The 27,163-nt window shown below is 45.9% G+C and overlaps 1 protein-coding gene across 3 annotated transcripts; it reads right to left on the bottom strand.

The window, feature by feature from the left end:
* Window positions 1-17,742: 17,742 nt before the first annotated feature.
* On the bottom strand, window positions 17,743-26,911 carry LOC131395255 (ral guanine nucleotide dissociation stimulator-like). 3 transcript variants are annotated; one of them, XM_058527208.1, is made up of 6 exons: window positions 26,737-26,911; window positions 23,823-24,135; window positions 22,373-22,475; window positions 20,211-20,284; window positions 18,321-18,411; window positions 17,743-17,982 (listed from the first exon to the last, which is right to left on the bottom strand). In XM_058527208.1, the coding sequence occupies exons 2-6, from the start codon at window positions 23,829-23,831 to the stop codon at window positions 17,870-17,872; spliced, it is 390 nt and encodes a 129-aa protein (XP_058383191.1). In that variant the 5' UTR covers window positions 23,832-24,135; window positions 26,737-26,911; the 3' UTR covers window positions 17,743-17,869. The 3 variants fall into 3 exon arrangements, with proteins under 3 accessions (XP_058383191.1, XP_058383189.1, XP_058383190.1); XM_058527206.1 differs by lacking the exons at window positions 23,823-24,135; window positions 26,737-26,911 and adding an exon at window positions 22,883-23,600; XM_058527207.1 differs by lacking the exons at window positions 17,743-17,982; window positions 18,321-18,411; window positions 23,823-24,135; window positions 26,737-26,911 and adding exons at window positions 18,939-19,134; window positions 22,883-23,600.
* Window positions 26,912-27,163: the final 252 nt, after the last annotated feature.

Below are 27,163 nucleotides of genomic sequence, written 5' to 3'. Positions count from 1 at the left end.
GGTTCCCAGGGGCAAGAGGGAGGGATAACAGGGAGTTGTTGCTTAATGGGCACAGAGTTTCAGTGCAAGGTGAAAATAGTTCTGTGGATGGTTGGAAGTTATGGCTACACAATAATGTGAATGTACTGAATATCACTGAACTGTACACATAAAAATGGTTAAAATGGTCAATTTTATGTTATGCATATTTTATGACCATTAAATAATTATTTTCAACAAATGAACGAACACTAGCTACATGCAATAGCATGGATGAATATCACAACCATAATGATACATAAAAGAAATTATATTCAAAAGGCTATGTATTGTATAATTCCATTTATATAAAATCCAAAAAAGAAACAAAACCGAGGTCTGGCTTCCAGTAATGGTGGAGTAGCTTGTTGAACTAACACTCTCACAGATAACAGTGATAAAATCTGCATAAAATATTTTATATATTTATTATATATACATATTGTATATATATATATAGTATATACATATTGTATATATATAGTATATATATATACTTCATATATATATATTTACATAGACTCATGTATCTATATGTAATACACATACAATAAATGTGTATATGTGTGTATGTATAAATCTCTTCCAAAGCAAGCAGAACTGAGAGGGAGTCTTCCCTTGAATGATGGGAATTGCACCAGGAGATATTTGCAAGCTTGAGGCTTTTAACTCAAAGCATTCCAAAATCTGTACGTGGCCCAGACAGGGGAGAAACTACAGTCTTACTTGTAATGTTAGAGGATGTGTTTTGGGGCTGCCAGAGTAGCTGGAAAGTTAGGGGAGAAATTCTGGAAAGGAGGGAGCCACTAAGAGGAAAATCACAAAATATGTATGAAAGTCTCCCCCCCACACACACCAAATTGGCAGATCTTTGAACAACACACATGCAGGGTAGGTCCCAGAGGGATTATTGTAAAAACAGCAGTTGGAAGATGAAAGATCTGATTGAAGATTTCAGCTATGCCCACTGTAAAGGAGATAGGATTGGAGTTTCAGTCCAGCCAAGTTAACTCCCTGCTAGAAAAATAACAACACTCTTCAGAGGAATACAATAGAATCCAAAGTCTCTATAACTATCATACATGATTTCCAGTACACAATTTAAAAAAGCATGAGATTTGAAGAAATAGGAAAATGTAATCCATATATGACCAAAAGCAGGCAGTAGAAACTATCCCCAAGTTGTTGCAATTAGCAGACAAGGATAAGAAATTAGCTTTTATAAAGATGATAATGGTGGTAAAGAAACATATTCTCATAATGAATGAACAGATGTGGAAACTCAGCAGAGAAATGGGAATTATAAAAACGAACCAAATAGGAAGATGAAATAAAAAAAAGTACTTATGAGTTTACCAGTAGATTAGAAACAGTAGAAGAAACATGAAGACAGAGCAAAAGAAATTATCCAGTCTGAAGAAAAGAATGTAAAATTTTTGAAGGAAAATGAAAAGAGCCTTACAACCTGTGAGATGATTGAGTCCCCAGCAGAGAGAGGAATGACAGAAAAATTAAATGAGACAGAAAGGCAAATCAATAAGTAATAACATAAAACTTCCAAAATTTGGTGGAAAATCTAAAATTTTAGATCTAAGAAAGTCAACAAACCCACAAAATAAAATACAAAATAAAACCATACCTCGGCACATGATAGTCAAGCTGTTAAAATCCAAAGATAAAAAGAAAATCCTGAAAGCATTCAGGGAAATACATACATACCAGGGAAGACATTACATAGAAGGAGAAATAACGTGAATGAAGGATGATATATTATAAAAAAAAAAAATAGACAAATCAACAACAAATTCACATCTTTCAAGTACAGAAAGAAAACCCAAAAGTCAACACAGGATCCTATATTTAGCAGAACTCACTTTCATAAAGGAAGCAGAAGCCACAACAAGATACCACACACCAATTAGATGGCTAAAATAAAAAAATAAAATTGCAAATACCAATAAAATTGCAACTACAAAGTGCTGGTGAGGACTAGGAGCAACTAGAACTGGGAATGCAACATGATAGTTGCATTCAGACAACAGTTTAGCAGGTTCTTATAAAGTTAAACATATACTTATTATATGACACAGATATCCCACACCTAGGTATTTAGTGAAACAAATTGAAAACTAATGTTTAAGCAAAAATCCTTGTGTGAATCTTCATAGCCATTTTATTCATAATTGTCAAAGATGGAAACAAACTAAATGTCCTTCATAAGGTGAATGGAGAAAGAAACTGTGGTGCATCGGTACATTAGAATACTACTTGGCAATAAAAAGGATAAACTCTTAATTCACACAACAACATGGATGAATCTTGGATGCATTTCTCTAAGGGAAGGAAGCCAGATTCAAAAGGCTATATAGTATATGATTCCATTTATATGACATTCTAGCAAAGGCAGAAATACAGGGATGGAAAATGATCAGTGGTTGCCAACGGATGGAGTGGGGGAAGGGGTTGACTACAAAGTGACAGCATGAGAGAAATTTGGGGGTGAATAAAACAGCTCTGTATGGTACTGTGGGGGTGGATATACGACCATAAAGTTGTCAAAACCCATAGAACTGTACACCACAAACAGTGAATTTTACTCTGCAAATTTTAAAAATCAATCAGGATGCTAGGGAACTCAGATGGAATGAAGTGACAAATGAATCTCACTGTATTATAAGCATGTGACATAACCACACTGAAGGTGTGGAGATGAAAGGTCCTGACCTGAGTAACTGTGGAAGACAATGTTTTGACGGGATACTGTAAAACTAATGTACTCGACACAAACACTGTACTCTAGGTGGTAAGTTTGTTTTTCATAAGGGTATGGATTAGCAATTCTGAAAGTAGTTGACACATTAGTAAATATATTGTAGCTAACTGGAGTTAAGTTTCTCACTGTTGGTGAAAGAAGTTACAAATAAGCAAAAGGAGAATGCTAGAATAAACTCTGTGGTGCTGGATTGGAGTTGGAATTCTCAGTATGAATCCATGTCTCTTTTAATATATCTATCCAGATAGACAGATTGATAGACTGATAGATCGATTGATAGATGTGTATACCTGAGTTTATATTCATACATACATTTCCAAGCTCTGCTGAGAGGGTCTAGAAGCAGTGACACCCTAGTATCAATGAGCACACCTAGCTCCTAGATCTTGGTTTCTAAATATCATTTTCCAATAAAAATAAGCAGGTTTTCTTGGAGAAATGGGTACTTCTAGGGCTGGAGATGGAAAATACAAGATAAGCCTGGAGCATCTTGTAGTGCCAGGAAGTCTGAAAGTGCTTTAAAAAAAAACACAGAAAATGATGAGATGTGTCAAAAGCAATCAATCTGAAAGACTTCCCCATGGCTCAAGTTGGAAAACTGTGAGCAACAAAATAAATAATGGTAGCATTGGATTATTACCCAGAGAATAAAATAAATATCCATGAGTCTATACTGATATAAAAAAGATTAAATAAGAAAGAAAGAAAAAAGGGGGAAAAAAAGAATGAAAGAAAGAGAGAAAGAGAGGAAGAAGGAAGGGAGAGGGAGGAGGGGAATCTTCCTCACAGAATTCCAAATAATAACCGCAGCTGGATAGCGTGAAATAGAAAATTGCCACTAGAACACCACAGTAATAATTACTGTGGGCAAGACTGACTGGTGAATGCAAAAACTGTGGGTGAAACTTAAAGAAGAAACAGTACATTTGCAGAACCTCAAAGCATCTACCTCCAAATACTTAACTTTTTTCTCTTAATTTATTTAAAAGTCCTATGACTATTTAAAGCAAAAATTATAACACTGTATTGTGGGATTTATAACATGAGTAGATGTAAAATTTATGAAAACAATAGCACAAAGGACAGACAGAGGTAAATGGAACTGTTCTGTAGCAAGGCTTCCATATTTTACATTGATTAAACTGGTGCACTATTAAGTCTAGGTAGGCTGTGATATGTTAAAGATGTATATTGTAATCTGGAACAACCACCAAAAAGTGCAAAATGTGTGTCACTTAAATGCTAATAAAGGAATCAAACAGCATACAAAAAGCTTTTGTACAAGAATGTTCACAGGAGATGACCTGCAAGTCCCCAGGAGGAAGACGAGCACACTGTAGGGCATCCACAGAGCAGAACACCCTAAGCCGTGCCAAGGAGCAAACGCTGACACACACATGCTGGGTGAGTCTCATCAACCTCGTGCCGAGGGAGGCAAGCTGGACAGAAAACAATACACGTGGGATGATTTCAGCCAAGATGAACCTATGGTGAAAAAACCAGAACAGAGGTTGCCTCAGGGGAAGGAAAAAATTGCCTGAGAATGAACAGGAAGGAGTTTTCTGGGGGTGTTGGAAACATTCTATTCTTAAAGGGGTGAAGGTTATATGGGCATGTTTATTTGCCAAAACTGTAGAATTGAGATTTGTGCCTTTCACTGTACATCTTACCTCCACACACACACAAAAGACTAAAAAAATGATAAAGTGAGGTGGGAATGGGATGGAGTGTGGATGAAACAAAAATGGCAGATGATTAGTAGTTGTTGAAGCTGGGTGATGGGCCTACTATGCTATTTTGTTTTTTTGTATATTGTTTAAATTTTTCTGGCATCCACAGAGCAGAATGCTCTCAGATATTGTTCTGTAATAAAACAGAAATTTCCTGTAATAAAACACTTGTATAAGAAGACAAACTTGATATACAGTGTTTTTTGGTAAGATATTGGTTACCTTTGAGGAGGAAGGAGGAAGAAAGGGATTGTCCAGGTCTGAGTGAAGCTGCTGCTAGTTCTTGGTCACACAAGTGTGTTCACTTTATAATAATTCTTTGAGGTTTACATGGATGACTTCTGCATATATTTCTGTACGCATGTTATACATCAATAAACATTTTAAATCCTGCATATTTGCACAAAGATCCTAACTCAATATCTCAGAATAACAGCAGGGTTTTGTTTTAAAGTGGAACACATTCACTCATGACATCATCAGATGGATTTTAATACTCCCAAGTATCTATTAATGCCCTCACCCTGTGTGGTCCCCTGGGTCTTTCCATTCTTGCCTCAATTTGGTAACTGGCATGGTTTTGAGATTTTATGATGTCATCTTTCTCCAGCAAGTTCCACTCCCACGATGATGCTCACCAAGGCCTCGACACCTAGCACAGTGCAGTGTTCACAGCATGCATTCAAGACCTGTGGGACTGGGTTGAATGAGGAACAAAACGAGGAGCACATGATGTTCGTAACTTATGTCTAGGTGCCATATCATGACTTAGGAAATTGGTAGAGTTTTTCGATAGATTTGCTATGTTTTCTAATTTTTCCTATTGAAAACAATGGGAAATAGGGTCTCAGAGACAGTCTGACATTTCAGGCACAGATTACTGACAATTATTAATGGCATATGACTTTCCCACCTCATCTTAGTTTTAAGTTTTTAACTCCTTACCTCGGAAATGACATAACTTTGCTTCTTCTAAATCTTGTAGTAATACTGATGCTCCAGAAAGTCGGGCCACGGATATTCTGCTGTTGTGCATCCTCTCTGCAAAGAAGTGGAGCTGTGCATCCACCAGTCTGAGAAGCATGTGGTGCTGTAGTATTTGGAGTCAGAGTAGCTAAATGGAAAAATGACTTCAGAGAATTATCACCATAACCCCCAACAGCAACAAATTATTTTGATTAATTATTTTGTGATTCTGAGGGTATATTTAAAAAGGGATATTAAAACTGGTTGCCAAGGAGCCAGCCCTATAGTAGAGCAGAAATTGCATATTACCTTCCTACACAAACTTGCCTAACATAGTGGGAAAGAGCAACGAGAAGTTTTGGTGCTGTTGTCTGTGTTAACGAGGCCAAGAGGTCCACACTGGGATAAAGAAGTCCAGTGAACAAGCCTGTGTGCAGCGTCGGACAAGGGGCATGAATGTGGTTACCCAAAGTGGCTTAGGGGTCACTTACCAGTGCATCTGAGTTTCCTGTCTGTACAATGCAGGAATTGGGGCTGTGCACTGTGATGTTTTCTCCTTTTTATGACATGTCTCAGGGCAGTCCTTCTAAGATGCCTGACCAAGGTATGGGCCCTTCAGGTGGGTGGGGTCCAAAAGGAGGATCTCTGCAGCGACCCTGACCACGGGGTCCAGAGGGAGGATCATGGCAGCCTGGAGGGATGCAGGGGATGGTAGGACCGGTGGCCTTGAAAAGGCAAATTCCAGGATCCCAGGCACCCAGTATTTCCATTTTAGATATTGAATTTACTTTTCAAATACTGACCAGGGTGCTTCCAATAGGGCTGCAAGCATCCTCAGCAACAGCTAGTCTGGTGAGCCCCACCCCTATCTGAGTACCGGGCTCAAGGGATGCAGTCCATCCTCACTGCGCATACTCTGGGGGGTGCACAGGGCATGAAGGGTGGGTGTGGGATAGAGAAGAGGCGGGGTAGAGAGTGGGGTGGAGAAGCAGAGGATTGGGGCCCAGGGACGGAGGGACGAGGCAGGAATTGGGGCCCCTAGGTGTGCATGCTGGGAGCTTTTGTCTCTTAACTGCTCCCAGCAGGCAGCCTGAAGGGCTGCAGGACTACAACTCCCAGGATGCTCTGGGCACAGGGCGGTGCCTAGCCCTAGGGGGAGGAACAGGGTGGTGTGTGTTTGGCTGAGGGCAAAACCGTCATTGGCTGCAGACACTTGTCCTGCACCTGCTCCACGTGGACTGAGCCCCGGAGGGATGTGATGGGACGAGAAGGACCAGGGAGTTAGGAGGGTGTGGAGGCTGCATGGGCAGCCTCTGGCCTGCAGCGTGCAACTGCTTTTGTCCAAAGTTGAAGCCAGACTCATCCCTCTTCCACACCGCCTCCCTCCGTGGCTTGATTCCTCCTCCCACCTGCATGCCTGTGGGTCTTTCCACAGCCTCCTACCTAGTCCAGGGCCAGGTGCTTCTCTAAAATGCTTATGGGAACTGGTTTGACATCCCAGAAACTTTCCACTTTGCATGTTGCCCTCTGCCTTCTCCAGCCAAAGTGCCAACATTTCATTAGCTTTTGGGAGAAATTCGCCCTTGTGGCCCCTCTTACAAGCACAACTTAAGAGCTTTGCAGGGTGGTAACATTGGCTGTTGCTTGCCTTTTTTGCAGATGTGGAAGTTGAGGCATCCTTGATGTTAATCACTGGTTTCCCCAGGATCCGCTAAGAGCAGAGGAGAACAAGCCAATTCCCAGGAAAGTATCTAGTAGGCCATTTTCACCAACCCATTCCAGTGCAGAGGCCTCTGAAACAGCATCCTAAGATGAGAATAGCTTAAGCATTTTGCCCTTTAGATTGATCACCTAATCTCAGCTCAGGCCTGAGTGGCCAGTCTCTCAGAGACACAGGTGACGACTCTGATCCCTCAGGAAGAGACCGGTGGTCCACCTTTGGGAGACGGATGTGTAAGGTAGACAGCACTTGGGCAGCATTTGAAATTCGTCAGCTTTAACATCTCTGCTTTGGATTCCGGCAAAGTTCCCGGATAAACACGCCCAGGGATAGTCAGATGTACCGTATTCTTTAAAAATTGATTAGAATAGTGAAAGGAACAGAGCATAAAATAGCTTGCTTATTTGCAAAAGATGAAATGCAAGCAAGATCTTCTTGTCAATTTTTTTCTGTTTATTCTCTTGGCTATACTGTACACTTGAATGCAGAAATAAAAAATTTGAATGGCCAAAATCTCTTTTCCTGAGATTGGTAAATTAATTTAAAAGTTCCATTGAAACCTGTGGAGGAGTGATTAGCAGCTTTCACGACTTATGTCCTCCCCAAAAATCTGGGCATTGATCTACATGAAAAAAAGTCCTTGTTTATATTACACATCCCAGTAGGTTACATTTCCGATTCCTGAATGTGGGATATTATCAAAATAACTGAAAAACCTGGTCATGGAAACTGGACCCTGTCACTTTGTCAAGAATTTGCCTCTTTATGAATAAATGACACATGAATTCTCTAACATTTTTGTAAAATGTTATTTTGTAAAATGGACGAGAAACTCTGTGGTGTCTCTGAATGTGGCAAGACAGGGAATTCTCATTAGACCACATCCTCGGATTCTTCTCTCGTGTTCAATAGGCCCAGGTGATATTGCGTGTGGTCAGGTGCAGCGCTGCTCCCCCAACGCCCAGTGTTCCATCCTACTCTGGCCTGTGCATTTTTCAGGGGGTTCTGACAACACTCGTCCACAAGGGTTGGAAGGAGACATTGAAACATGAGGATATTCATCAACTTAAAACAAGAATTAATGGAGAGGAAAGTTTTGGGGTGTGTGTGCTCCGATGCACTGCTGTTGAGGTGTGGCTGCAGTGACCACTGTGCTCCCAGCGTCCCCACAATGGCTTTCTCAGAAGTTTGATCTCCTAGCGCAACCACAACAGCTGTTGACAGAGCTGGGAGCTCATCGTGGTTCAATGTCTTCCATCAGATTTTGTGGCTCTTACCCTCCTCTGCTTGCCCCTTTCCTATTCCTATCTGCTGTGTTGATTGCTTTGTAGTTGTTTCCTAGGAGCCACTGTGTGTAACTGTATTTCGCAGTGTCTTTAGGGACCCACCTTCACTACACAAGTCATTGTACAACATTGACTTATCCAGGTGTAGCCCGTGTTCGTCCTCTCCAGTGGAGCTGTGAAGAACCCTGCTTAGTCAGAGCTCCTCTCATTCTCATGCTGCTTATGAAGCTGGGCATCTCGTCTTTGGTCTCATTAACATTATTCTTTTCATCGATTATTCTGAAGTCAGATACAACTTTGTTAATAATGTGGACACTGGCTGTCACAGGCACTTTTATGTATCTTCCCCAACAGCTCTGTGAAGTAGACCTGTGATCCCCATTCTACAAGGGGGGGACACTGAGGCTCAGAGAGGTCGAGTAGCTTCCTTCACTTCACAAAATTTCTTGGTACATTTTGAATCTCCACTTGGAACTCCGCCTCTCACCCCATCCTGAGTCCATTATCTGCTTGATGGCAGTCACCTTGCATATACAGGCCCCGGGCAGGCAGTGGACTAGTTGGGCGTGGTCCTCCGGCTTATCCTGGGAAGGTTCTAGGTTTATTGTGAGAGCTGGAGCAGTGGACACTGACCATCACTCGCCTGGAAGGTTTGTTATGTAGAAATACTCCACTGACTTTTTGCGGGTGTCATGTCTTCTTTGTCTTCATTGCTCCCCTGGGCTTTCTCCTACAGTCCGTGCTGTGCAGTAACATACAGTACAGAGACTGGTGAACATAATACTGTTGCCCTGCACAAAATGGCCACATCACTCATTTTTCTAATTATGAAAGAAATACACCCTGTTAAAAATGTCAAATTACACAGATCTATAGAAAACGAAACCCTCCACTTTCATCCTCTTCCCTGAAAACTCACTGCTCTACTCAGAGGGAACTGTTGTTAACAAGGTGGGGTTTATTCTTCTGGACATTTCCTATGTATTTATAAACACACATAAAGTTTTTTAACATAAATTACATAACTACATCGTTTTGCAATTTGCTGTTTCCCAAACCATATATCATAGACGTTTCCCGTTATCAGTGCACATCATTCTAACTTACCATTTTAAATGTTTTAGAGGTATTCCAAAGAACAGGAATACCATAATCTGTTTACTTCTTCTTTGATAGAAATGGGATTACATCCAGTTTCACTATTGTACATAACGCTGCAGTAAGATCATTGTATGGAATTTATTGCACCGCTATTCAACTGCTCAGTTTGCTTTGTTTCCTTTTAGTGAGAGACTATGATATATTTTTAACATTTTTATGGGAATTATTTTATAGGGAAATTAATTTTATCACTGAATAAATACATTTATGGGGAAATTGGCCTTCAAGGTCATCCATCTCAGTATTCTGGAGAAAAATCTTGAAACTTAGAAGGTATTATGCTTGCTCCATCACATTCTAACGAGTCATGTTAACAATTTAAAGTTGAATGTTTGAATAGCCTCTACTCTCTCTGTTCAGAAGGATGACTTTTTCTTGTCTTGAAAACTTCTGACTCCAGGGGCTCTCAGTTGGACTTCAGAGAGGATAAGATATTGGTGTCGCATCTGTTTCTCTTCAGCTGTAGGCTGAATCTTCCAAAGATCATAGAATTGAGCATGGTCCAATCGATATATATGATTTGGGTCAAAAATTCAAAGTAATGAATCCAAGATAGGAATCTATAACTTTGGTTCTTAATAAAGAATTTCCTTTGAGGACCTGCCCAGTGGCACAAGCGGTTAAGCCCACACACTCCGCTGCAGCGGCCCGGGGTTTGCCGGTTCAGATCCCAGGCACACAGCGATGCACCGCTTCTTAAGCCATGCTGTAGCAGTGTCCCATATAAAGTAGAGGAGGATGGGCACGGATGTTAACCCAGAGCCGGTCTTCCTCAGCAAAAAAGTGGGGGATTGACATTGGATGTTAGCTCAGGACTGGTCCTTCTCACACACACACACAAAAAAACCACAGAATTTCCTTTGATATTCTTAAGTCTCTGTGATTACTAGTAAAAACTCACCTATGGGTGAAGAGATTTGGTTCTGCTGGCAATGTCTGGCTTGAACATCCATAGTTAAGCCTGCCACATCTGTAGGTAGATTAGACTTGACCTCTTGATGACCTCTGCCCTTGGTCTTTGACCGGGGAAAAATAAGAATTTTAAAAAGCTGCTGTTATTAGCACTCAATGCTAGAAATGCCCATTAAAGAGTGAGTTTCATTTGGTAAACCAAAGGGAATATAAGCAAAACAATGTCTTTAATATCTATAAAATTTCAAAAAATTCTCATTTTTTAAAATGTAACTCTGTTTTTGCCACAGTGAAAACTGTGTATATATAGGAATGAAATATTCCTCTGTTCATTTCTTAAGTTGTTTCCATTGACTTGGATTTATCCTCTAATCCGTATTCCAACTGTGAAAGAACGTCTTGGTCCTTGAAAGAAAAGAAGCCATTGAAATTTGATTTTCTTTTAGCTCGCCATCCTACAGGTTTGAGGAATAAATGATCATGTAATGATACAATGATTTTGAAATCTAATTGTAAATTAGAGAGGTGTAAGGGATGATTGAATAGTGTTTCATCCTCATGGTCAGGGGTATTGTACACATGGACATGTAAACACGATTCAGAAAGCTGCTTCAGCCCCGTGACATCCCTGAGAACCACAGTTCAGGGAGGATCTAGGCACACAGCCATCTGCCTCGATCTCCTGGGTTACATGTAGATCCAGCTGTCTTGAAAGTGGCTTTAGAGCAGCTATTTCTCCCCTTCCTTCTCTCCAGCTTATCTCAAAAAGTCTTGACTATCATATTTTAAAGTAAGACCAATTATAGTTATTTATATGAGCTTCTTGATCATTATTGCAGAGTAATAATCAGGCATACCATTAAATATCATTTAATTGATCTAATTAAATTTGTTGTACCTTATAATTGATTAGAACACTAAGTTTAGTTTAGAGTTTCATATTCACCAAATCTGTTAATCTACTTACAACTGCCATGTGCCTCACTCCTCTTAGAAGTGTATCTTTGGCCCATCACAAGATTTTAATGAATGAAATCATCATAAATTAAGATAATGTACTGTCTTTTGGATGATAGGGAGGCAGATGGGTCCATTTTGGAAATATGCCCATCTGTCTTTGCTCCCCATGGGAAGTTTCTGGTCACTAGGTCTCCAGGTGGCTTGCACAAGCCATAGGTCTGTAATAGCTTGGTGCCTCTCCTTCTAATTGGGGTAGAAATAAAAGAGGTCAGAGAGCCTTATTAAAGTTTTGGTTGCATGAAGTCTTCTATGAAGACCATCCATGCATATTGTTCTGGGTAACTCTCTGTTCCTAGGACTACTAGTTACTTAAAGCGCTTGTCAGGAACTGTGAAAGGCCTGATATTTTACCTTACCTGCAAGTTAATAAGTCAGCCTACTATGGTCTTATAGATCTTGGCAAAAGACATGAGACCCATGGGTCAGAGACAAAGGACTTAATGTCACAGCAATAGCAGTGGCCAGAGTATCAGCATTTGCACCGGTTCACTAAATCCCACTTCTTACAGGGTGATACACAGTGGTCCGGGTGACATGCAGAGGGTTGCAAGAACTCAGAGCTTAAGGAACTCAAATCTTTGATAATGGGCAGGAAGTCTGCTGACCTTTGCCCCAGAGAGGGGTGTTATTTCTATTATACTGGGCAGTAAGCAAGCCTGCCCTTTGCTCCAGAGGAGGTCACTATTTCTGTCTTCCAAGGCTGACAGCTCTACACACATCCTTGAAAAGATAACCTGGTTTTACTGGCTTTCAAAGATAAGCTTGAATGAGAATCAATTATCATTCAGTTCTTCTGTTTCCTTTATTGAGTGTGCAAATATGCTCTTTTCTCTGTAAAGTTCACTAACTTTATTCATACATAAGGGATGCTTTTGGTTTTATTTATTAAGTTGAAATTTTCTTATTAGAGCAAATGATGAAACTATTATGGGTTGGATCTGAAAGTATGCTTTTCCAAGAAAAGGTGAATGATCAGTACTCAAAGAACTTTGCCACAAGGAGCTCATAGCAACTTAAATGATTTTAATTTGATTATTGTTTTGTACAACTTTCTTCCATCTTACTTCATCCTCTCTGCTTCCAGTAACTCTCATATGGGAATGGGGCAGTTTCAGGGATTCACTGAACTCATTTACAATATTCAAATGGTTTTCTCTGTTATATTGTCTTTATTGAGGTAATGTTGACATACAACATTATATTAGTTTCAGGGGTACAACATAATGATTCATTGTTTGTATATATGTTGAAATGGTCACCACAATAAGTCCAGTTAACATCCATCCCCATACATAGTTACAAATTTTTTTCTCTTGTGATGAGGACACGGTGTATTTCAAGGTGCAGAGGAATCAACGATTATGTCTTACTTTTCCATATACAGCTTGATGGATTTGGACCTAAGTATACACCCTTGAGACTGTCACCACCATCAAGGCCACAAACATATCCATCACCTCCCAAAGTTTTCTCTCAACTCCTTTTGTACTATTATTCTGTGGTAAGAACTCTTAATATCTACTCTATTAGCAAATGTGACGTATGCAATACAGTCTTGTCAGCTGTAGGCACTATGCTTGTCCTACATCTCCAGAACTTATTTATCTTGATAACAGAAATTTTGTATCCTTTGACCATCAGCTCCTTATTTATCCATCCCCCCAGCCCCTGGTAACCACCATTCTAACCTCTGCTTGTATGAGTTTGACTATTTTAGATTCCACATATAAGTGAGTATTCGCCTTTCTCTGTCTGCCTTATTTCACTTAGCATAATGTCTTCCAGGTCCATCCATGTTGTCAAAAATGGCAGAAATTCCTTCTTTTTTCAAGGTTGACTAATATTGCATTTCTTTTTCCATTCATCCATCAGTGACATTTAGGTTACTTCCGTGTCTTGGCTATTGTGAATTAGCTGCAATGAACATTAGAGAGCAGGTATCTCGTTGAGACCCTGATTTCAATTCCTGTGGGTATATACTAGAAGTGGGATTGCTGCATCATATGTTAGTTTTCATTTTTGGAGGAAGCTCACTGTTTTCCATAATGGCTGTACTAATTTACATTCCCACAAGGGTTGCTTTTCTCCACATCCTCACCAACATTTGCCATCTTTAGTTTTTTTGATAATCACCATCTTAAAAGGTGTGAAGTGATAGCTCATTGTGGTTTTGATTTGCATTCCCTGATTAGTGATGCCGAACACCTTTTCATACACCTATTGGTCCCTTGTATGTCTTCACTGGAAAAAGTCTATTCTGGTCCATTGCCCATTTTTTAATTGATTTTTCTTTTTGTTATTGACCCAACACAAAAAAAGAGAACAAAATTTTCAGGCATTATGGGTGCTTCCCAGTTGATGCAGATGGTTTTGTTTTTACAATGGTACCAAAAGATAATGTTTCATGTTTTTTCTTCAGTTTGTTATAAGACCAGCAGTAGCTACGGCATGGCAGATAATTGGGAACGTCTTGGTTTGGAGGTTTACAACATAAATGAGTGGTAAGGAATTTTTTATTATTCCAAGGAAAGTATTGAGATCATAGTCCATGGAATCCAGGATTGATAGGTGTAGGAGGAACTTAAGGTGGGGATCGGTGATCTGGCATTACTTCTGATCTTGAGGGACAGGTATCTACTGTATGAGTGTTTGAATAAAAGTATTAGAGATCAGGAATTTGTGGTGGGTGAATACGTTTTCTGAATTATTTACTTTTGACCATAACCGTTTGGATTATGTGAACATCTGGGATATGGGAGTAAGTCGTTAACAGGGGGTGGTTGATAATGTCACTATTGATTTAACTTCTATGAACACCAAGTGGTCAATGGATTAAGCAAATGAGTAGTCAGAAAACACAGAAATGGTAGGATTTGGGATTTAGTAAAGGTTTGAGGACCGACTGCCCTGAGAGGGAGTGTCAGGACTTGTGCGGTTTAGAGTGACAAGGACAAGAATATAATAGAAACACACTCAAACAAGGAGGGGTGTTAACAGGATGGGGGAGGAGAAATGATCTGGAGTAGCCTTAAATTTTGACCTTGAGCTTTCTGTTCTTGATGCAAATTTGCCTGATGACATCCCAGGACACAAGTCAGATCTATCCCTGGAGGACAGAGGGAGGGTGGAAGTACAAAACAACCAGGATAATTGTCCTAAAAAGTCAGGGTTCCTTTGTCATTTGACCCAATTTCATGATTTATTTTTGTAAGGTAAGAAGAAAAGAAGGATGATAGTTACGTCTTCACAGAGGAAGCAGTGTAACTGTGGGAACCAGTCCAAACCAAAGCCTGGTTTAAGCATCTTCAACCCTTTGAGGATGTCCAGTGACATATTCAAGAGGCCAGATACTAGAATCCCATCCCATTCTGGCAGTGACGGGTCTCTGGGAGGACACTTTGGACCAGCCCCACCAGGTCTGCTGGCCCGAGAGACCGCAAGGACTCCAGGCCTGCAGCAATGCAGGAAAACTGGTAAGTCCTTTCAATCTTGCCAAAGCGTTGCAAAAACTTGCACCTAGTCACACAGGTGAATCCCTGCCAGGTGTGTTCGCAGGTAGTCTGCACTCCAGGTTCCATGCCCACTCCTGCCGGTCTTCAGATTTGGCAGAGATGATTCCAGGAGCTGATCTGGGCATTCCACAGTTCCACTGCCAACAATTTCTGGCGACTGAGGAAGGTATCAGGAAGGAGGAAAGGGCAGTGAAGAGCACAGGAGAGAGACTGGTGGTAGCACTGATGGCGGACAGACTTGCTAGTGAGGCAGAGAAAGTGAGGGGCCAAGAAGGACGTCCTGACAGCAGATGAAATGGAGCAGGCACCTCAGTGAGGTCTCTTGGCAGCGTCCCTAATGTTTCCTTGCTTTGAGCTCTTGAAACTTTAAAACATACCAATACGTTTCTTTTATTAAACTCTGCTGCGTGAAATAGAAAATATAGACAGTGGTTTCTTTCTGAGGTGAGAGGTTGAGTTTCAGGTGAGGAGAGAAAGATCTTCTTTTTTCATGCTGTTCTCTCATTTTCCTTTACTATGCACATTATTTATTTTTACTTTCAAGTCAGCAGAGAGTTATCAACGTCACGGGATGATTCAGTTTTTCCCCACAGTCACAGTAAAACCTACTTAAAGTGGATTATTCCTTTTGTGTAATATTCCAATAGATTCCAAAATATTTCAAAAGCACTTCGATGTCTATGTTCTCAAATTAGATATTTACTTCTAAGTCTCCATTTTTATGTTCTTTGTTGCATGCTACTTCAGAGTTGCATCTAAGGAAATACCAGATTTCCCTCAGTTTTTTAGATCCATATGTGTTGGAAATTTGATTCATGTAGATGGACACGGCAGTTGGGGGATCGTGCTATTATCAAAAGAGGCCTTTTCAGCATCAGTAATCTGACAAGAACCCGCTGCTTGTTGGGATTCAATTGTCTATTTGGGGGATCAATCTTTCACTGTTGGCACTTCTCTTTCTCTTTGGAGGGAAAGTATGGCCTTCCCAGTTTTTTCATTACCAAACCACTTTCCTGGGTGGTTATGCTGTGTCAGGAAGGGCCTGGGATGCCGGGAACCAGAATTCATCCTCAACTTCTGGCTGTCCTGAGAAGGCTTCCCTGACAGAGTCCAGCCTGTGTGTCTGGATGACACTTGCAGCCATCAGAAAGGAGGCGATAACTCACAAGTGCCAAGCGATTCATCTGGCCCTCGTCTTACAGGGTGTTCCCAAGGGAAGAGCTTCAAAATGCCACTTAGTAACCCTTTGAAAGCTTCTAGTCATGTGGTGGGTTCTCGGTGTGAGCTCAGAGCAGTGTCTATTCACCACCAGATGGGGAGCATTTCAGTATTTTAATTGGTAAGGCTGTGTTCATGTACGTCCATGGATCATCAGTTCCGTGGCTTTCCCTGCTGGAGCCCCCCACAACCCCGTCATACCTGATCTTTCAAAGCTCCAAACAGGGTTCACACCCCAGCAGGTGGTTGTAATGTAACCACAACACAAGACTGGGGAAAAAATCACAGACACCCAGGGTTGACACACTTTAAGGGCTTGGGCCCAGTTGCCCCATTTGGACGAGTTTGGAACACCAACACTGAGTGTGTAAACTTGAGGATTGTCCAAGACCATGGACCTCAGAAGAACACGGGCTCAGAAGTCACCTTGGACAGCAAGGGACAATGTGGGGTCACTGACTGGCCAGGATTATGGTCCCTTATCCTGGCAAAGTAGAGCTCACTCGGGATCCATCAGGCCAAGTCAGGGAGGAGGTTTGGGGCTTTCTAGGGAAATTCTGTCCTAAAGGGAATTGCATAAGGAAGGCAGGGGTGCTGAAAATCCTAGTTCACAGGGAGCAGTAATGTTTATGTAACAAGGCCCAGCTGTAGCCTTAAAAGCTGCATCACAAATCTTTCCTCCTGGATACAAATCAAGCAGGAAAAGGAATTCAGGGTCCTGGACAAGGATTCCAGCAGGATTCAAATCTAGGTCAGAGGTGAACATGGAGCCCCTAGAGGGCCCTCAGGAGGGAAAGTCCTGCCTGCCTTTAGTCCATCTGCAAATGAACTTCCGCGGGTCTTGTCCTCTCAACGTGCACATTTTGATCTTTTTCCATTGTTTTCTCCACTTAGAGCTGATATATTCCCAGAGATTGAACTAGAAAACAACAAGTTCCTAAAATTTGGTCAAAAGAAACCTCAAGAAGAGAAGCAGAAAACATTCCCTCTTCCTCCAGAATTAGGAAGGCAGCCCCTGCCTGTGGCATGACATGGTCCTGCGTAGTGCTGTTTTAAAGTCACCCACATTTCAGTGGTTTTTTTCTCTGCCTGTGAAAGTACCTTCAACCTTTAAATCTCAGGAGAAGGGGTGGTGGGCTGTGCCTGCACCTGGAGGAGCTGAATGATACTGAAATGAACTGGTCCTCGGTGTTAGGGGGACTTGGGATTGTCCCCACTAGCCAGAGAAGGGGCTGGCCCTTCTCCCTTCTCCCACATACAATAAGCTGATGACCCGGAAGAGTTCTTGATTCAAGGAGAAATGTGAGATTCTGTGTCTCCCTCACATGCCTACAGAAAGTGACAGAACCACACCACAAGTTCCAGGCTGTAAAGGGAACAGGACTTTAATATAATATTCAAACATGGCATTTATTATTTACAACAAATAACTACTGTCCCTCCCCAATGGGTTCATAGATGCTGGGGGATGTCAGGGAGCTGAGATGGGGTCATCCTCTCTCTCTTGGGCTTCAGGGGACTCCAGGAATCAGCTTACAATGCTCCCCTTCCTGTCAGGTGGGAGGAGCTGGCCCGGTGCATCGCAAGCTTCCCAGCTGTGTCCCGGCTACTGAGGATGAGGCTGTGATCGGCCACTGGTATGGGGCTCGGTATTGGGGCCTGGGGGCTGAGTAGAAGTGTCGGGTTATCTTGGGGGGCCTCCCTCAGAATCATGGCCACCCACCCTGTCCCCACTGCACTGGGTGCTGCAGACCTTGTGCTCAGTGCTGTTAGCCACCAGTACCCCACTTGTCCCTGCCACGGGAGAAATCGTTTACTATCACCTATTTCACAGAGGAGGACACGGAGTCTCAGGAAGCTGAAGAGAGTCACCCCAGTCACAGGACTGCTCAGTAGTGGAGGTGGGATCCCAGTGCCAGCTATCGGACTCCCCAAGGACACGCTTAGCTCAAAGCTTTACTGAACTCCTAGGAGTCAGTCACCCCAGCCCAGACACTCACTCACCCCTGAACTTGATGATGGCCGGCTCTTCTTGGCCTTGAATATTCTGCTGGCCAACTAGATCTGGGGATCCAGCAGGCAGGACAGGCTGTAGCTACAGGGCAGAGAGGCACCTCTGAGCCTACCAGGAGCCACACCTCAGGTGTTCCCCCACTGCCTTCCCAGCAGCTGGAGTCTGGGTGTCCCAGAGTTCGCCAAGCAATAAGGCCTGGGGCTGAGCAGGGGGCCATGGAGACAGGCTCTCTGGACTGGCCAACATGGAGAGTCCACCCCTGCCCTCACTCAACTCCTGCACAGCCTCAACTATCATTCTCGTTGAGCAGCTCCATGTCCTGGAATCAGGCCCCAAATCACTCCTCCAGCTCTGGTTGTAATTCTTTGCAACCACTGGGAGCAGCAGCATCTCCCTCATGACTCAGTATTCCTGGGACCAGAGGGAAGGAGAGGATGCACACAGGGCCTGGGTGGGGGATGATGCAGGGGCCTTGTGGGGGGTGAGGGGTGGGGCAGGGGACCAGTCCTGGCAACGCTGCTTCCCACCAGTTCTATCCAGGCTCTACCTGTTCTCAGAATGGGAATAATCAGCCCCTCCTCCAAGAAGTTATCCTTGATGGCATCCTCCCCTCAACCAACCCGCCAATTGGATGGGTCTCCCACTTCTCTGTTATCGAAGTCTTCCACTCAATGTAAGATACAGGGGGTGGAACCAGGGACTGTTCTGCCCAGAGGGTCTCTGATTTCCACCTCCTTCCCCTCCCCTGCAGGGAGTGCCACAGCTGCTCACCTCAGTCCCTTTCTTAAGGTTGATCTCATTCCCCTGGAAGGTGGAGAGCCAGAGTCCATCAGACAGAATGCCATAGACTGACTAGCCCCTTATGTCCACCCCTTCTCATGATGCACGACTGCCAGGTCCCCAGAGGGGGCGGAGCATGCAGAGAAAACAGGACTTGGACCTAGGCCGGGCTCTGGGCTCCAGAGAAGGAGGACATGGGGGGAGGCTGAGGGACCTGGCAGCACAACCCTCCCTGATGACAGACTTGGAGGCTGAGGCCTCAGGCAGAGGGGACTGCTCAGCAACTTATGTGCTGCCTGACTTGGGGGGGGCCGACCCCTCTCTCCCTCCATGGGGAGCATGGGAGTTAGAGGCTGAGTCCAGCTCAGATAAAACCTCACGCGGCTGTGCCATCAGGCAGCTCTGAGTTTCCCCAGCCTGGGGAACCGGAATGGGTGTCTCAGGTGGAGCCTCTGTTCACTCATCTCTAAGATGGGCCTGATGCCCCAGCTCCCAGGGGCCACTGCGAGGCTCCCAGGAGAGATGTGTCAAGTGCTGAGAGCTCGGAGCACATTTCGGGGGCTCCCGCATCCCAAGGTTCAGGATCGTGGTCCTTCCTGCCTGGCCTCAGGTTCACCCACCTCGAGATAATCACCCATCGCCAGACACAGCATAAGCAGGTCACCAAGGAAAGTACCAAGATAGGGGACGACACCTTGTGACATTGGGGTGCGGGTGGGATGAGCCCTTGCTCTCAAGTCGACCCCCTGCAGACCCTCCCCTGAAAAGTCCACAGCCACAGCCTCCTGGCCCACCCCAGGGTTCCCACGGGGAACAGCCTAGGACCCTTACTAGCCTCCCCTCAATTCCTCCTTGCTTCACACCCCAAGAACACCACACTCCTCCTCCTCCTCTCCCAGGGCAGGCTTCTAGCAAATCACAGGGTATGCGGTCCCTGTCCCTCCCCACAACAAACCCATCCTGCACCAGCTCTTCCAGGCCATCCCGGTCACTTCTACTGGGGGATTCGGACACTGTGGCACCAAGAGAAAGGGCCCTCCTCTCTTGATTTGAGGCCTCCAGCTGGGAACGCAGAGCCCCTCCCCCACAGGCACACTCACCTGCTGCTGCTGCTGCTCCTTCTCCTGCACCCTCTGGGGGTTGATTTCCGGGGGGCAAACGTGGAAGGCCCCTCCTGTCAGGGTCGAGGACAGTGTCAGTGAGGCCATAGTCCCCTCACCGCATTTCTCTCCAGCACCACTCGCCTCCGACACTGGACATCTGACTCGAGTCAACTGGTACCAATGCCACTCCACCCTCCAAGGTCTTGTGATTCCAGAACAAGCCCAGTTTCAACTCTCTGAGTGTAAGCTTGGGCTTGCGTCCTGGACTCCCTGAGCCTGTTTCCTCATCTGGAAAGTGTGAGAACTCCAGCTACTTCACAGGTTCTCCTGAGGACTCACTGTCGCATGACTGTCATCGCTGTTCTTGCCCTCACCCCTCCAGGGAGCAGGCAGAAAGCTCCCACATTCCTTTCCTCCCTCTTACCTCATCACCCCCATGTGAGGCCTGCACCACACGATCACCATCCTTCCATTTCCCTGATGGGGAGACAGAGGCCCAAACAGGGGCAGTGAGTTGCTCAGGGGCCACAGAGGAGAGGCCACTTGGCCCTCCCAGCCAGAGACCCTGTTCCAACATCCTCACCTAACCCCCAGCCCCACCACTGACAACAGTCCTGACCCCCGAGCTCTCGAAGCTTGGTCGTGGGCCGAGGCGTGGATGGAGAGGATGTGGTGTCTTGGGAGTCTGGTTGAATGGCTCCTGCCTGCCCCAGTCTCGTGGAGTGTCTGGCCCCCAGGCTGGGACAGAGGCAATGCCAAACCCTTCTCCTCCCCAAGGAACCACTCAGGATATTCCCCTGCACTGAACTCTTTCTTTATCCACTCAGAAACTGGACACCCAAGGTGCCACCTCTGATCAACAGGGAAGGGGTGAGAGGACATTTTGCTTCCCTGTTTACATGAAGCTCCTAACTTCCTTTCAGCAGGATCCACTAAGAATCTATCAGTTGCCTAGGCGCTACTCATAAGCCACCTGGGGTATATGTCATTGCCAACCAGGCATTCAGGTGAGACTCCGTTGTTGACTCGAATGACTGTTCTAGGCGTCCAGGGGGGGTCCCAGAACGCACACACATCTGTCTCTGGTCCAGCTGTTCAGATCCAAGGATGAGCATCTTGTTTGTCCACCTGGGCCAGGGGAATTCTCTGCTGTGCCCGTCCCTGGGGTAGGCAGTGTGCTCTCCCCTTGGAGACATGGTGAAGATAGAAGGAGCAGCAGGGGCCTGGCTTCCTGAGGACAGGTTTAGGCTGAGGGACAAACCCACCCAACCACCCAACAGTCTGGGAGAAGCTACATTCAGCAGGACGGAAATGCATGGAAGCCAGAAATCTGCTGATGGCGCCAGCTCGGCAACTCGCCCTGGAACAGCACAGCCAACACCACTGTGTCCCATGACCAGGGCCTCCTGCCCACAAACGGCACCCCACCTGCCCATGGGCCAAACAGATCCCTAAGCTTGTTAACCTGGACAAGATAGATGGGAACGTTTCAGAGAAAGTTCAAGTGAGAAACTATCAAAACCACAGCTTGCCCAGTCCCCCTCCCCCCGTGGCCCTTCCTCTCTTTCCAGACCCCCAGCCTCCACTCTACCTTGGTCATCAGTTCTCTGCTCAAGGACTCGTCTTGGCTATAGCGCTCCTTAAGTTTTTCAGAGCGCTCCCTGAGGAGAGGAGAAAGAGGGAAGGATAAATTTAGGGATAATATGAGGGGTCTGAGTGCAAATCTTTTTCTTTGACAACCTGAGAGATTCAAACTGCCTGGAGGAGTGCTCTCACTGGGCTCCTCTGAGGGCTAAGGTCTTGTGAGACTGGGAGGGGGCTCTCCTGTTGGTCACTGGGGTCTCCATTCCCCCGCTATACAGAGCAGCTCTCTTTTGACCACTTTCAGTTTCAACTGGGCATAGAGTTCTGTTGCTATAAACACTTGAAAATCTCCAATGTGGCTCAACCCAGTACCTGGCATTTAGAGAAACCGAATCCTGAAGCAGAATTGGTGCACTAAGGACACCAGGAGACTTAGAGACCCACCGCTGAGGCCCAGGCCCTGTTCCAAGCATTTGCTGCCACCCAGGAGTTCCCAGCTGACTGAGGGGCCAATGGCAGACATACGGGAGATCCCCCATCCACCCTGGTCCTCCTATGGAGAGAGGCCTACCCACCAGGAAACTTCCCCCATGTGTTCTTCAGGTGGCATATGGATGTTTTCTGCAGAACAGAGATGACAGTGCAGGGCGAGGAGAAGTTCTTCAGGATCTTGCACTCCTGGGGAAGGGAAGAGAATGAGCTGTGAGGTGGGGTACTGGAGCTCTGCTTGCTCTAGCTTCAGTCCCCTTCTATTTAAATCTCCTCTCCTGGATGAGACAGATGCTCAGGGAGCCCCAGAAGGGCACATTTAGGACCCAAAGAGTAACACTCACAAGGAGGAGGATTTTAGCTCAACCCAGGGAGGGAGCCAGGTAGGAAGTGAGCATCCCCGCGGTGGGACCTGGAGTCAAGGTCAGCATTCCCCTGGCAAGAAGGGCCTAGGGACTTGCAGGGGCTTAGACCACACACTGCAATCCTGGGATCTGATAAAGGTGGAGGCAGTTCCCAAGGCTCCAGAGAGGGGCTCCACTGGGCCTCCCACAGCACACCTGGGCCACCTGGATCCAGCGCTCCACCACCCTCACCCTGTCCTGGGCCATCATGCTCGGGTCCCCGAGGCAGGTGGTGATGACGAGGCTGGCCACCCTTCTGAAGTGGTCGATGGTGGCCCGGACGGTGTGTGCCAGGTGCTCATTGCTGGGCTTGTTCCTCTTGCCCCAGGTGGAGCCCAGGCACTGAGAGGGCACCACCTTCCGGAAGAGCTCCTGGGGAACAGGGGGAGTGTCACCCAACATTGCCACACCCCAGCTCTGTGTCCACATCCCCAAAAGTCCCACACAGGGGTCACAGTTTAGAGCTGGAGCTCAGGAAGCTCATGATGTGGCCTGAGCCTTGTGAGAGTCCCTGGCTTTTCTTCTCTGTCCACTGAGGGTACCCAGAGGATGACCCAGGACCCAATACTGGCAGGGAAGGGAGAGGGACATTTGCATCCAGCCCGTCCTGGCTAACTCCAAGCTCCAGATGGTGGCTCACCTCGGCTCATCCCAAGGGGGCATCTTCCAACACACTGATCCCCCTCTGGTCACACTCCCCATTCTGATGCACATTCTCCCCTGGCAGCTACAACCACGGGCCTTGTCTGTCTCCCTTGTAGTGGAGTACACATCAGGTGTCTAATAAGTCCTGAGGCTGTTGAGCTTCCTGAGCAGACGGTTGGGCCACCAGGGACCTGGCTGCATACAGTGAGTTCCCCTCCACTACTGATGTGCCAGGCCCTGCTCACCCTTCCTTCTCTTCAAGGAGCCGGCATAGCCACTCTGTGCAGCAGGTCCTGTTAGTGTCCACCTCTACGCTCTGCAGGTGGAAAGCAAAGGCTTAGGGGTTCAGAAAGTTGCCCAGGTCGTATGGTTGGTAAGGGGTGGAGCCAGGATTCGGGCCCAGATCATAGGAGACTGGATGAGGTCTGGGGCAACGATGGCAGAGGGAAGGCCTACCCCACCCCACCCTCAGAGCCCAGCTGCTCACTGCATCCATCACGATCAACTGCTCCACCACCAGCTTAGGAGGGAAGGCCGTAGGTTGGGCTTCTTCTCACACTTCTTAGCCACAGGTGGAGATGGACTTCCCACTAGAAATGATGGTCCAGGTGACTCCAACTCAGCAGCTCCCACTCCTGCTGGAGCCCATGTTGGCCCTTGCTCCACCTCCAACACTGCTGGTAGAGGGGACACTGGCTCCAGTGCTAGAGGGTGTGGTGTCAACGGAGCTGGAGCCAGCTCTACCTCCACCACTGCCCACAGCTCTGCTTCTGCTGCTGGCTGAAACTCTGGAGCTGACTCTGGAGCGAGATAAAGAGAAAGGTTCACTCACATAGCTGACTTTCCATGTGTCCTTCTAAATACAGGAAAGATCTCACTTCTCTTCCAGGAATAGCCAGCCTGCAGTCCCCTTTAGCCTCTGGCTCTGCCTCAGTGGCCTCCTAAACTCACAACAGACAAGGGAAATAGGGTCAAGGGAGCACAGCTCTGAACCAGACAAGGTTACCTGCATGTACGTCCCCTTTAGCTTGAAAAAGAGACAGCCCCTGACTGGTCCCACCCTAGTTCTGGTCCAACCCCATCATCTCAAGGTCCTGAGTGTGGAGGCCCTCTGCTCCTGCTGTCATCTCAGAGCAGCACTGGATGGTGTGGGTGGCCTCATGTACCTGCTCCTTGTCTAGTGAGTTGGTGGAGTTGAAACCATTGGGCAGCTACTCGACGACCTCCTGAGTGGAGTTCTGCAAAGACTGCCTGGGAGCTGGGCCAGAGGGAATCAGGGGTGGCCTGCACACTGCCACTGAGGCCAACCCCCAAGAGAAAGTCTGCTCCTCAGTTCAGGCACAGAGGGCATCCTGGCAAAGATCTTTGGTCAGGGAGGGAAGGAAATGAAACCTCTAGGGCTCAATAATATACGAGTAGAGGAGCTCACCTTCTCATGCTGTCAGCCATGATCTGGGGTATGAACGTGACAGACCCACCAGGTTTCTGACACCTAACAACAAGCTCCTGCTTAGGAATGGCCTGTCCCACATACCCTGCCTTCCCCACTCCACACAGACACACAAACACACACACACACACTATGAGGGGCCTGGAGTGTGGGGTTGATCAGGTGGGATCACCGTTGTGTCCTGGCCTGCACTAGCCTTTCCTGGGCTCCCCCATGTTACCCTTCACTGCCTCCTGTCAGACACCCAGAGGCGTCAGGGATGAGGGCTGAGCCAACATCGGCAACAATCAAAAAGATTCTCTTTCTGGGTTTTTTTGAGGCCAGATCCTGCAAAAGTTTGGATACAACAACAAAACATTTTTGCTTCTTGGCTGTCTCCATTCAAGTGAGCTGGATGGGGGGCTGTGGGTGCCTGGTTACCAGAGTTCTAAGATCTGTTGAGGCCTAGGACCAAGGAGATGGGGTCATTTTTCAAGATTCCTTTACCTGGGACCCTTACCTCAATCAGATTTCTCCAGAGCTGCCCATTGAGCCCGGGCTGCTCACCCTCCTCTCTCATGTCACTTCCTGAACTGTACACAAGGAGCCTACACAGCCCTAGCCACAGCTCCCTGGAAACCTAACTCAGGTCCTAGCTTTGAGGAGACAGAGATGAATGCAGACCTCCTCTTTCTTACCAGTTCTGCATCCTGGGAAAGTCCCTGTGCCTTTCAGGTCCTCCCTAGTCTCCAAACCTGCACCATGGGGATCAGGCTAGAATCTACTTCCTAGGGACCTCACCCGGTGTATATGAGATAATATCTATTACCCCTGTGGGCTGGTGTCACATGTACCTAAGGCACAAACTTAGAGATGGAAGAATAACAAGAAGGGGTGACATGTAGCACAGAACACCACTCAAAACAGGCCTGGATTCTAGCAATGTGATATTGGAACAGTCACTTCTCAACTTGGCCTCATTTTCAGGTCAGCATCATGAGGGGTTTGAAACTAACGGAAATTTAGATACTGCCTTCTGTGGCATAAAACCATTCAACTGTTTCCTGTTTTATGGAGAATGAGACCCAAGGGCCTCATCTTGGCCTATGAGGTGGGAAGTCTCCACAATGGTACCCAGTAAACCCCACTCATGGCATAGCCATCCCCGTGGAACCACTAAGTGGTTAGTAACTGGCTTATGAACATAATAAGAGCCAATGTGATGGGATGTCTTGTCTAAATTTTAACTACACAAGTCTCTCACTTCCTCTTACTCCCTCTCTCATGTTCCATCTCTCTCTCTCACTCTGTCGAATCCCTGTAACTGAGGAATCAAATACCAGTGTTTTGGGACTGCCCAATGTGGAGGCCTATAGAGGAGAGAAGCACGGGAGTGCCCAGGCCAACAGACAGAAAGGAACTCAGGCTCTCAGTCCAAACTGAATCCTGAAGGCTGAGAGTGACCTTGGGGGCTTGTCCTCCCCCAGTTGAGCCTCAGTTGAGGCCACAGCCCCAACCTGTTCAACTCAGTGAGGCAGAGGCACCCAGCTAAAACGTGCCTCATTGCTGATACACACAAATTGTGAGATAGTCAACATTTGTAGTTTTGAAAAGCAAGGTTAGGGGCAATGAAGTCAGAGAGGGAAAGGTAACTGACACAGCCTACCAGGCCCTGGCCCTACCTTCCACCCCAGCTCCTGTTCTCTCCTCCCAGCCTCCTTCCAGCTGCACTGGCCATATTTCTGACCTCCTCTGGCCAAACTCACTTCTGCCTGTGAGACTCAGGACCGGTGGTGCCATCTCCCTGACACACTGCTCCCAGACCCCTGAAGGGCTGGCTCCCTCTTGTCATTCTGGTCCCATCAAATATCACCCTATTGAGGCCTTTCAGACCCTCCTACCAAGTGACGCCCAACCCTCCCTCACAGCCCCCTGCTGTGTTTCTCTACAGCACTTGCTGAGAGGAACTTACCCACGGCTCTCAGAATCAGTGACAAAGATGGAGAACTCAAAGGTTTTGCAGGTACCAATGCCTGTGTTTCTCATCCCCTAAGCCATCATATGTCTCCTTTGGATCCCACTGCTGCCACCAAACTGGTACAAAACAAAATAAAACTGAGTAAATTTTAAACATCTTATCGGCTTTATTCAACAGTTCATGAATCAGGCAGCATCCAGTCTAGCAGAGAGAAAGGAGCTCCAAGGAGCTGTACAAAATGAAAGACTTTTATAGGCAGAAGGGAGCAGGAACAAGGAAATTACACTACACCAAAAAGAGGGTTGGTTACTGCAAGGTTACCTTCCTTTAGGGGATGGCAGGTCTCTATTAGGAAGGTGACCTACCTGCTGCTCATCAGGCGATTCCCAATTGACTGGTTTATGATTCTATTCCTGGGAGG

Source organism: Diceros bicornis, chromosome 31, assembly GCF_020826845.1.
Source record: "Diceros bicornis minor isolate mBicDic1 chromosome 31, mDicBic1.mat.cur, whole genome shotgun sequence".
NCBI classification, from domain to species: Eukaryota; Metazoa; Chordata; class Mammalia; order Perissodactyla; family Rhinocerotidae; genus Diceros; species Diceros bicornis.
Note: the sequence above shows the minus strand (reverse complement) of the source record. Positions and strands in the feature narration are given on the sequence as shown.

Bases quoted from the DNA above. Each gene is read 5' to 3' on its own strand.
- LOC131395255 (XM_058527206.1), bottom strand. From the start codon at position 23,119: ATGTGGACACAGAGCTGGGGTGTGGCAATGTTGGGTGACACTCCCCCT. The intron at 18,412-20,210 runs GTGAGTGTGCCT...TCTGCCCTGTAG, and splicing joins AGGAGCAGCAGCAGCAGCAG to CTACAGCCTGTCCTGCCTGC. The intron at 17,983-18,320 runs GTGAGTGAGTGT...ACTTCTACTCAG, and splicing joins GGCCATCATCAAGTTCAGGG to CCCCCAGGCCCCAATACCGA.